This window comes from Notothenia rossii, assembly GCF_949606895.1.
Source record: "Notothenia rossii genome assembly, chromosome: 1".
Taxonomy (NCBI): domain Eukaryota; kingdom Metazoa; phylum Chordata; class Actinopteri; order Perciformes; family Nototheniidae; genus Notothenia; species Notothenia rossii.
Window position 1 is genome coordinate 52,395,561 of NC_136912.1, and position 10,326 is coordinate 52,405,886.

Here is a 10,326-nt window from a genome sequence, read left to right on the forward strand (position 1 = left end):
CCTATCAGATAATCAGGGGGCGAGAACAAGAAATTATTTTCATGCACACATAGTCTAACTTTATTGGATCTTCTCCATAAAATTCAACAATATACAGTTCCAAGTTAAAATTATAAAATCCAGTTACCTTGCAAAATGTCGCAACCTTACAACACTGAAACATCCTGGCATTCCTGCTAATCCTAATGTTACATCTGTTTTATATGTTTTAGGTGTCAGTGCGACAACTGTAACAACATGGACACTCATATCTCATATCAATGCTATAATGTTTTATCTTGCAGACGCCACCGATACACAGCCTACCGCCAGCTGGTGAGACTTTGCTGGGGTTACCTAGGACGCGACATAAGAGTGCCACTGCCCTCTTGTGCAGTGAACCAAATTTGTCTACAGTTTCCATCCATGGACTATCACGGTTATGAAGAAGGACAGTGACAATACAGTTCTGAAGTGAATGTTTAATACAGTTCCACAGTTGAAGCTGCACAGTGACAGACTATTTGGTCTTGAAACGACTGGCATGTGCCTTGATGGCCTCTGCTTTGTCAGGCTTCTCCATTGCCGAGGACAGAGTGGGAGGCTCCTCCAGCTGTACAGGCCTGTCTGCGCTGGGTTTCTTGCAGAGGTCGACCACCTCTCTCATGAGATCATCCACATAGCCTGCAACAGTGTTCAAAGACAGAATATAAAACTTTCACTTTATAATGTTCTCTAATAATAAATGGTGTCTGTCATCAAGCCGAGATCATTCTTTCAATTGGGGTTTTGAACTGAATTAGTTACTAAATCATTAGTACCGGTACATTACCAATCTGGACAACATTATTTTGAGTAATTTAATTTCAAACTCACTGAATGTTGCCTCTACTAGGATCTTCTTCACAACATGACCTCCAGCCTTGTACTTGGGGTAGCGGATTTTGAACCTCTGTTCTCCCGCCTTCGTAGTTGTAGTATGTCTGCTGGCATTCTCGTTGTAATGCAGTCCGGCAAGAAGGGTTCTGTTAACATAAACAAAGAAACAGTTTTAAAAATGTGAAAAGAAATATCTCTCTTTTGTAATTATTCCACGTCTATACATGAACAGCTCTATTTAACTTGATATTGATTCAGAAAGTGATTTAGTGTTTTATTTTAGTCCTGGCAATGTGTGTCTTGGAGTTGACAACTTCATCACAGTTCCTTCCTCCATTTTGACACACTATGGGAGATGTGACGTAACGTCGCAAGCTTTTATACAGCACGGGGACCTGGTTCAGCACGTTACAAAGACGCCCATTCCCAAGTAACTAAAACAAGTCTTTAGCTGGTACAGTACAAGCCTTCGAATGATATGCTGAAAATACCAACCTGCACAGCATGCCAGTGTAGGAGTACACGTAAGACTTTGGTGCAAACTGAATGATGAGGCTGTGAAAGCCCTCCACCTTGGACGTCTGGTGTACGGCAGAGAGCTTGCCGATGTCCTTGCACAGCATCTTGTCTGTCACCAGTTTCTCCAGTTTGACAGCTGATAGTGAATCTGCAATCAACAGATCAATAAATCAATCATCAACAAATTTCAATGGCAGTGCTTGACATTATGGATTATCAATTCTAATCTTTGTTGCTCAGATGTAACTTTTTGGATATGTACCCAACCATAAGACTGTCAGTACATTGTTGTTGCTGTCCTGGGTTTTTAATCACTCAGTATACATACACTGTATACATTCCATACTCCTTTTGGCGGTGGATGGCGGTTAAAATTACAGTCACCCGTTGCTGAAGCAACAGACGTCATTTTAAATGTCATGTTTGCCGCCATATCAGAAAAAGGAGTATTGACTCTAAACTCACTTGGTTTAATCCACTTATTTTTGTGAGCCCTGCCTTGTAGTCTCTTGTGCGCACATGTGGGGAACTTTCCACCATGGCCCCTGTGGAGGTTTAGGACATGCCGCTCCACCGACTTCCATTTATCCACAATCAGTTCTGCGTCGTCTTGCGTGGAGGAAACCACTGCCCAGTACAAGTGGTTGATGATGCTCTGTTGCCATGCTTTCAGGTCCTCACAGCCCTTGAGCTTGCAGATGGCGTTCAGCTTCTTCCCAACAGCTGCAGAGACCATCCATCCATCTTCTCCCGCTTATCCGTGGTCGGGTCGCGGAGGTAGCAGTTCCAGCAGAGAGCCCCAAACTTTCTTTTCCCTGGCCACATCAACCGGCTCTGACTGGGGGATCCCAAGGCGCTCCCAGGCCAGCGAAGAGATATAATCTCTCCATCTGGTTCTAGGTCTACCCCTTGGTCTCTTCCCAGCTGGACGTGCCTGGAACACCTCCCTAGGGAGGCGCCCAGGTGGCATCCTAACTAGGTGCCCGAACCACCTCAACTGGCGAAGGAGAAGCGGTTCAACTCCGAGTCCCTCCCGGATGACCGAACTTCTCACCTTATCCCTAAGGGAGACACCAGCCACCCTGCGGAGAAAACCCATCTCGGCCGCTTGTACCCGCAATCTCGTTCTTTCGGTCATGACCCATCCTTCATGACCATAAGTGAGGGTAGGAACGAAAATGGCGCGGTAGACAGAGAGCTTTGCCTTCTGGCTCAGCTTCCTTTTCGTCACAACGGTGCGGTAAAGCGACTGTAGTACCGCTCCCGCTGCTCCGATTCTCTGACCCATCTCACGCTCCATTGTTCCCTCACTCGAGAACAAGACCCCGAGATACTTGAACTCCTTCACTTGGGGTAAGGACTCATTCCCTACTTGGAGTGGACAGTCCATCGGTTTCCTGCTGAGAACCATGGCCTCAGATTTGGAGGTGCTGATCCTCATCCCAGCCGCTTCACACTCGGTTGCGAACCGATCCAGTGAGTGCTGAAGGTCGCAGACCGATGAAGCCATCAGAACCACATCATCTGCAAAAAGCAGTGGTGCAATCCTTAGTCCACCGAACTGCAGACCCCCTCCCCCACGACTACGCCTCGAAATCCGATCCATGTATATTACAAACAGGATTGGTGACAAAGCGCAGCCCTGGCGGAGGCCAACCCTCACCTGAAATGGGTCCGACTTACTGCCGAGGACCCGGACACAGCTCTCGCTTTGGGAGTACAGAGATTGGATGTCCCTGAGTAGAGACCCCCTCACCCCATACTCCCACAGCACCTCCCACAGTGACTCCCTGGGAACCCGGTCATACGCCTTCTCCAAGTCTACAAAACACATGTAGACTGGATAAGCGTACTCCCAGGCCCCCTCCAGGATCCTTGCAAGAGTAAAAAGCTGATCCGTCGTTCCATGACCAGGACGGAATCCGCATTGTTCCTCCTCAATCTGAGGTTCGACAATCGGCCTGACCCTCCTTTCGAGTACCTTAGAGTAAACTTTCCCGGGGAGGCTGAGTAGTGTGATGCCTCTGTAATTGGCACACACCCTCTGATCCCCCTTTTTAAAAAGGGGAACCACCACCCCGGTCTGCCACTCCTTCGGTACTGTTTCCGACTTCCACGCAACGTTGATGAGACGTGTCAACCATGACAGTCCCTCAACACCCAGAGCCTTCAGCATTTCTGGGCGGATCTCATCCACCCCCGGGGCTTTGCCACTGTGAAGTTGTTTGACGACCTCAGTGACCTCCCCCCGGGAGATTGGTGTCGATCCCCCGTCATACTCCAGCTCTGCCTCTAACATAGAGGGCGGAGTTGTCGGGTTCAGGAGTTCCTCAAAGTGCTCCTTCCAACGCCCTAACACTCCATCAGTTGAGGTCAACAACGTCCCATCCTTACTGTACACAGCTTGGATGGTTCCCTGCTTCCCCCTCCTGAGGTGTCGGACAGTTTTCCAGAACAACTTTGGTGCCGCCCGAAAGTCCTTTTCCATGTCTTCTCCAAACTTCTCCCACACCCGCTGCTTTGCCTCGGCCACAGCTGAGGCTGCTGCCCTTCGGGCCTGTCGGTACCTTGCAACTGCCTCGGGAGTCCCCCGGGTTAACAAATCCCTGAAGGCCTCCTTCTTCAGTCGGACGGCTTCCCTAACCACCGGTGTCCACCAGGAGGTTTGAGGGTTACCGCCCCTTGAGGCACCTAGGACCTTGAGACCACAGCTCCCCGCCGCGGCTTCGGCAATAGAGGCTTTGAACACCGACCACTCTGGTTCAATGTCCCCAACCTCCACAGGAATGCCCGAAAAGCTCCGCCGGAGGTGTGAGTTGAAGGCCTCCTGAACTTGGGCCTCCTCCAGACATTCCCAGTTCACCCGAACTACACGTTTGGGCTTACCAGGTCTATCCAGAGGCTTCCCCCGCCACTCGACCCAACTCACCACCAGATGGTGATCAGTTGACAACTCCGCCCCTCTCTTTACCCGAGTGTCCAAAACATACGGCCTCAGGTCCGTTGATACGACAACGAAATTGATCATGGACCTTCTGCCTAGGGTGCTCTGGTACCACGTACACTTATGAGCATCCTTATGTTCGAACATGGTGTTTGTTATGGCCAATCCATGACTAGCACAGAAGTCCATTAACAAACCACCACTCCGGTTCAGATCAGGGAGGCCGTTCCTCCCAATCACTCCCCTCCAAGTGTCTCCATCATTGCCCACATGTGCGTTGAAGTCTCCCAGCAAGATCAAAGAGTCCCCTTCAGGAGCCCCATACAGGACTCTTTCCAGGGTCTCCAAGAAGGCCGTATACTCTGAACTGCTGTTGGGTGCATAAGCACACACAACAGTCAGAGTTTTCCCCCCCATAACCCGCAGGCGTAGGGAGGCAACCCTCTCGTCCACTGGGGTAGACTCCAACAACGAAGCACCCAACCGGGGACTTGTGAGTATCCCCACACCCGCCCGGCGCCTCACACCTTGAGCAACTCCGGAGAAGAATAGAGTCCAACCCCTATCCAGAAGTAAGGTTCCAGAGCCAATGCTGTGCGTAGAGGTGAGCCCAACCAGATCCAACTGGTAACGCTCCACCTCCTGCACAAGCTCCGACTCCTTCCCCCCCAGAGAGGTGACGTTCCACGTCCCCAAAGCCAGCTTCTGTTGCCTGGGTCTGGTCCGTCGAGACCCTCTGCCTTCACTGCCACCCTTCTGGCAGCGCACCCGACCCCATCGCTGTTTCCCGTAGGTGGTGGGCCCGTGGGACAGGGAAGCGGAGGTGTTGCCCACGTCGCCTTTTCGGGCTGTGCCCGGCCGGGCTCCGTGGCAAGCCCAGCCACCAGACGCTCGCCGACGAGTCCTCCTTCTGGGCCTGGCTCCAGAAGGGGACCCCGGGCTTCCTCCGGGCCGGGTATCCTCACTTCGTGTGTCGTCTTTCATGAGGTCTTGTGAACCAATCTTAGTCTGGCCCCTTGCCTGAGACCAATTTGCCATGGGAGACCCTACGAGGAACACAAGGTTCCAGACAACAGAGCCCCCAGGTTCATCAAGGCACACAAACCTCTCTACCACGGTAAGGTGCTGGTTCTTCAGAGAGCTGCAAAGACAATAAATAAAACTGACATCATAAAGAGACCTATCTATTTGAGTGAGGTGTGCAATAAGATTTGTTACACTGCATGCTGCAATGTCTGCCTGGTGATAACAACTTTACGATAACTCAATAGAAGACTCTACTCCTTGAACTTCAAAAGAAACAACATTGACACATACACTTGGCTACATGCCAGATGTCATAAATATGTTTTGTGTACGGCATATTCTCTCTAATCCATTTGGCAATCTGGCGATGTCGGTCTGTGACGAGAGTGCCTATCTCCAGGATGTCCTCAAAAAAGGCCACTATCCTCTTCAGGCCTTCCAGTTCCATATGGTAGCTCCCACCACACTCGTTGCTCTGAAAATACAGCAGGGAACATTCCAGTTAGGCAGATAACTAGACGGGAGCTCTGCAATGAGCTGAATATGATCTGAAACACTGTTACTATTACAACATTTACAGATGAAGTTTTACATTTCTCACACAAAACCCTGAACTTGAACAATATAAACTGTACCTGCACCAGCTGTAGGTCTAGCACCACATTTGATTCCAGCTCCATTGTAGTGTATGTTCCAAATTTTGCGCAGTGTCCAGGGCTGTCGGTCCTGCCGTCACCCCCCAGAATCAGAGGTCGCCCTTCAGTCTGCAGCATCGCAATGTGGGCTGCCTGTTGTTGCGTCCATACACCCTGTATTGCAGGCTGCAGGATGTCTCGCTGGTGTGAGAAGATTGGTCGTTTCACATGGGTCATCACACCCATGTGGTTTAGGACTCGCAGCACCTTTGTTGGCGACGCACCGGCAAACAGTATGCCTGCAGACAACAGCAGTTTCCAATGCTCGGTTGACTCTGCCACTCAGTTGCCTGCAGACAGGAGTCACATGTTTGGTGGATCTTAAGTAGTGTTCCAGTGGTTGTCCACACGTGACGGATGTCGACGCTGCCGCTAGAGTGGACAGTGGCACCACTGTAGCAGTTTCCCGAGGCTGGAGCCAAAGACGATGTATTTGGGTTCCTTGTGGCAGATCTCATCCCCAAATGCTTCCCGACTTTCTGACAGATCTGACTTGTCAGAAGAATCAGCTGCTGAGATGGGGCTACTGGGTTCCCAGTCTGAGGAGCCTGATACTCATGGTGGTGCAGCTGGACTGCTGGACGACGCGTCTTCCAGTTGGTGTTGCTCCAGCTTTGATGCCTGGCTGCTTCTGCTGCTAGAGGCAGCCTGTGGTGGCTGGTCAGGTGTAGCTGGTTCTCTGGTGCCATGGACTTTCAGCTTTCTCTGCCTCCCTGGTACTGGTAGACTTGCAGTCAGCATCTCGGGTGTCACCTGGCATGCTGGAAATGAAATGATCAATGGAATACTATATTGTGTTTATATAAAACCAAAAATCTATGTTTATCTGTTGCTTACTGTTTAGAGTTAACAAACTCAACATTAGAAGGAATATCCCGTACTGTAATACAGTATTATATGACACACTCGCTCATCCTGTCAAACTGTTGTTGTTGTTTTTTTAGGAACTGATTAAACTTCGATTTAATAGTGCAGTACTATTAACCAATCAATAGTGGCATTACCCTTTGACTGTGTCTTTTTTTTTGTGAGTTGTTTCCCAGTCTGTGTCTTGATGCTGACAGTAGCTGTTGGAGTCCAGTCTGTCTGGCAGGCCTGATCTTGACTCTGTCGTTCCTGCCAGGTGAAAACATACATTTCATAGTGTGATGTTGTAAAATATTTTCGAGGGGTTAGAAGTTCTAGACAATATTATCATGATAAACATGTACCCTACAGTAATGCTTAGCTAGAGCCAATGCATATGTAAGTCAATATCATGCCTGACTAGCAACTTTCTAAAATAATTATATTTAGCAGACTGGTTTGCCGGTTGCATGTTTGGTGTTTGGAACAAGACTAATGCTAACCTTTTTGTTTTACATAACAAGTGTAGGATCTAAGGTGTGCATATTACAAAGAAGGTTTTTTTTCATGTGTCCACTGTGTGTGCCAGTCATGATAACATGCAAGGTAAAACCAGCCAATGTGCTCATCTAAAACAAAACCTGGGGACAATCACAAACCTGTTCCGGTGCCGTGTCTGTGTCAGTGGCCATCTCCATTGATTCCTCTGTGGAAGCAAAACTGCGACTCTCCACTTCTGATTCTGCCAGGAGTTCTTCTACTTTCTGCAAATGTACACAATATGAAATGGATTACAAAATTATTCAAAACAGTATAGGCCTACACCTTGCTCATACCATTTCAACAATAATAATTCAGGAGACTACTAGCCACTGGAATTAAATCCTGATTTAACATCAACAAATTAGGCCTAACAACTTTACCCGCTTTCTCTCTCTCATTGCAAATGCAGATCGAGCCGGTCTTGATGTTGACGTTGAAAGTTGTCCCACAGCTGAAGTCCCAACTCTGGGGAAAACAGTTGGAATTGCTCCCTTCTTCAGGATCAAGGTCCTCTTTGTCGCAATGCCCATCTGCGCTCGTAGTAGAGCAGTTTCATCAAAGGAGTCCCTTGTGAAGTGTTCACTGCACAGAACACTGTATTTGGTAGGCTCCCAGTCCTTCCTGGTTCTCTGTACTTGCTTTGCCCATGCCTTTGACAGATCTGTAGAAATAAAAATAAATCCAACCATTAATAGTCAAAAGATAAGCTCTCTATTCTATTGGTAATCTATTATGACATCATTAACATGGCCATGGAAGTCAATTTAGTTGAGGACAATATTTTGTCATAGATCTAGACAAGGGTTTAACTTTGGTTTGAGAAGTGGGGGGGACAAAAAACAGGGGGTCCTCCGCAATGAAAAATGTTCTCGATTTAATTCCATTTCCTGCCTTTCTACAAATATATTAGGGACTATAGTGTTAACAAATCCAAGAAAAATGTCTAGTGTACATGAGTGTGCACACTTATCTAGTATCCTATCCATGTGACCCTGTTTTATTTGTGATGACCTCACACCCTCTAGGGGGGTCCGGGGGCATGCACCCCGGGAAGATATTTTTCTTTAAATTGAAGTCGAATGCATCAATCTGGTGCACTTTGAGGGCAACATTAAGAGATTTATGGATACAGCTCTCAACACTCATATGAAACATATATTTCAATAATCAAAAAACATTGGAAGGATTTCGTAACCTATTTTATACAACTAATATTGCATAGATGGAAATATTTGTTTACATAGATGACCAAACCCACTGAGATAACTTAGGCTACAGTTTACAATCTAATCACTCAGAGTCCTTTACCTCCCTGAGCTGACGTTATCTCTCTCAGTCCCACAGGAGAGGACTCTCCCTCTCCTTATTGTTGAAACAGCTAATCTCCGTTAGCTCCGAGCTAGCACCAGATGCTAACAACAACCCTGTAACTCTCTCAGTCTCTCTTTCTCTCTCTCTCTCTCGAATCGACCAGTGGCCTTTATTTGTCATGAACAATCAACGAATCTACGAAACAATGACACCAGCCAGGCTCACCTTCATCTTTTGGGAACAGAAACATCGCTACTTCGGCAGACTTGACATTACTACAGCCAGCGGCAATGCATCGCTTCCTGTGTGTTTTTCCTCCCGTTTTCTTCACTGTCGCCTCCATTGTCAGGTTTTCTCGATAGGCAATCACTTCCAGTCGACTCCGACACACTTTCCAGTAAAATACTCGCTCAAAAACGTTGATAAATTCGACTTTGAAACAGAGAAACAATAAACTGTGATGAATGTAAACACTTCGGCGGCGACCATCTCGTGACGTCACGCAATAGATCGCAAGCCACGCCCACGAAGGCGGAGGTCAACTGCGGATTTCCAGGCGGCAAATTCAAAACTCGTTAAATTCATTGCTATTCCAACATCTTTTGATATGGGTTCCAATGGACAATTTTGGTCATTACTATACATATTAGCATAACAGATCATGCACAGGCGCACACTTCACTGGGTCTTTAAAGGACAACATCCCAGTTCAGCGCACATACAGTGCAGTGCCCAAGCCCCTTTATAAAGAGGTTAAAGAGTAAATCGAAGACCTGCTTGTAAAAGGGTGGATAGTTAAGTCCAAATCTCCGTACTAAGATCCTGTTGTCTCCATCAGGAAAAAGGATGGGTCCCTAAGGTTATGCATCGATTATAGAATGTTAAACCCAAAAACAGTACCAGACCGTCACCCATTGCCTCGTATCCAGGAACTCATCGACACCCTAAAAGGCCAAAGCTGGTTCAGCATTTTAGACCAAGGCAAAGCCTACCACCAGGGCTACATTGCTGAAGGATCCAGACACATGACGGCGTTCATCACCCCTTGGGGGCTGCATGAGTGGGTGAGGATACCTTTTGGACTCTCCAACACCCCTGCTGCTTTTAGGCGCGGCATGGAGGAAATGTTGGACTCTCTGCGTGACAACTGCTGTATCCCTTACCTCGATGACATCCTCTGCTACTCCGACTCCTTCACTAGGCATGTTGAGGGAGTACGTCAAGTCCTGAGAGCCTTGCAGTCCCATGGTGTCAAGCTTCGACCAACAAAGTATGAGCTGTTCCAGAAAGAGGTCAGGTATGTTGGGAGGCTGGTTTCTGCAGACGGTGTCAGGATTGACCCAAAAGACATTGATGCCATCATGTCCCTGAAAGAGAAGAGGCCAAGCACAGTTGGAGAAGTGCGGAAGTTACTGGGTTTCTTAAGCTACTATAGTGCCTATATTCAAAACTTCTCTGGTTTATGATCTGTTAAAAATTAAAGGAAACTCTATCGTGACACAGGGGAAACATAAGGTTGGAAAAGGAGCTCAGCTGCCCTCAAGGACACCTGTCCTGTGGACTGATGATCACCAAAGGATCCTT

General features: G+C 47.9%; 2 protein-coding genes across 3 annotated transcripts; both read right to left on the bottom strand.

Annotated features, from left to right (window-relative positions):
- Window positions 1–211: 211 nt before the first annotated feature.
- On the bottom strand, window positions 212–2,361 carry LOC307018254 (uncharacterized protein). Its single transcript, XM_079648397.1, has 4 exons — window positions 1,843–2,361; window positions 1,354–1,525; window positions 856–1,004; window positions 212–663 (listed from the first exon to the last, which is right to left on the bottom strand). The coding sequence occupies exons 1-4, from the start codon at window positions 2,111–2,113 to the stop codon at window positions 500–502; spliced, it is 756 nt and encodes a 251-aa protein (XP_079504523.1). The 5' UTR covers window positions 2,114–2,361; the 3' UTR covers window positions 212–499.
- Window positions 2,362–6,564: 4,203 nt separating this feature from the next.
- On the bottom strand, window positions 6,565–10,024 carry LOC307030692 (uncharacterized protein). 2 transcript variants are annotated; one of them, XM_079667278.1, is made up of 5 exons: window positions 9,906–10,024; window positions 7,812–8,092; window positions 7,548–7,652; window positions 7,047–7,158; window positions 6,565–6,803 (listed from the first exon to the last, which is right to left on the bottom strand). In XM_079667278.1, exons 2-5 carry the CDS (start codon window positions 7,959–7,961, stop codon window positions 6,598–6,600), a joined length of 573 nt encoding a protein of 190 aa, XP_079523404.1. In that variant the 5' UTR covers window positions 7,962–8,092; window positions 9,906–10,024; the 3' UTR covers window positions 6,565–6,597. The 2 variants fall into 2 exon arrangements, with proteins under 2 accessions (XP_079523404.1, XP_079523403.1); XM_079667277.1 differs by lacking the exon at window positions 9,906–10,024 and having other exon boundaries at window positions 7,812–8,185.
- Between the last annotated feature and the right edge of the window lie 302 nt (window positions 10,025–10,326).

What these genes read in the sequence shown, in the direction of transcription:
- LOC307018254 (XM_079648397.1), bottom strand. Translation starts at nt 2,113, where the DNA reads ATGGTCTCTGCAGCTGTTGGGAAGAAGCTGAACGCCATCTGCAAGCTC. An exon ending in AAATAAGTGGATTAAACCAA is followed by an intron (nt 1,526 to 1,842) that starts GTGAGTTTAGAG and finishes TGTTGATTGCAG; the next exon opens with ATTCACTATCAGCTGTCAAA. An exon ending in TACACTGGCATGCTGTGCAG is followed by an intron (nt 1,005 to 1,353) that starts GTTGGTATTTTC and finishes TTATGTTAACAG; the next exon opens with AACCCTTCTTGCCGGACTGC.
- LOC307030692 (XM_079667277.1), bottom strand. Translation starts at nt 8,120, where the DNA reads ATGGTTGGATTTATTTTTATTTCTACAGATCTGTCAAAGGCATGGGCA. An exon ending in CAGACACGGCACCGGAACAG is followed by an intron (nt 7,159 to 7,547) that starts GTTTGTGATTGT and finishes TTCACCTGGCAG; the next exon opens with GAACGACAGAGTCAAGATCA. An exon ending in AAAAAAGACACAGTCAAAGG is followed by an intron (nt 6,804 to 7,046) that starts GTAATGCCACTA and finishes TTTCATTTCCAG; the next exon opens with CATGCCAGGTGACACCCGAG.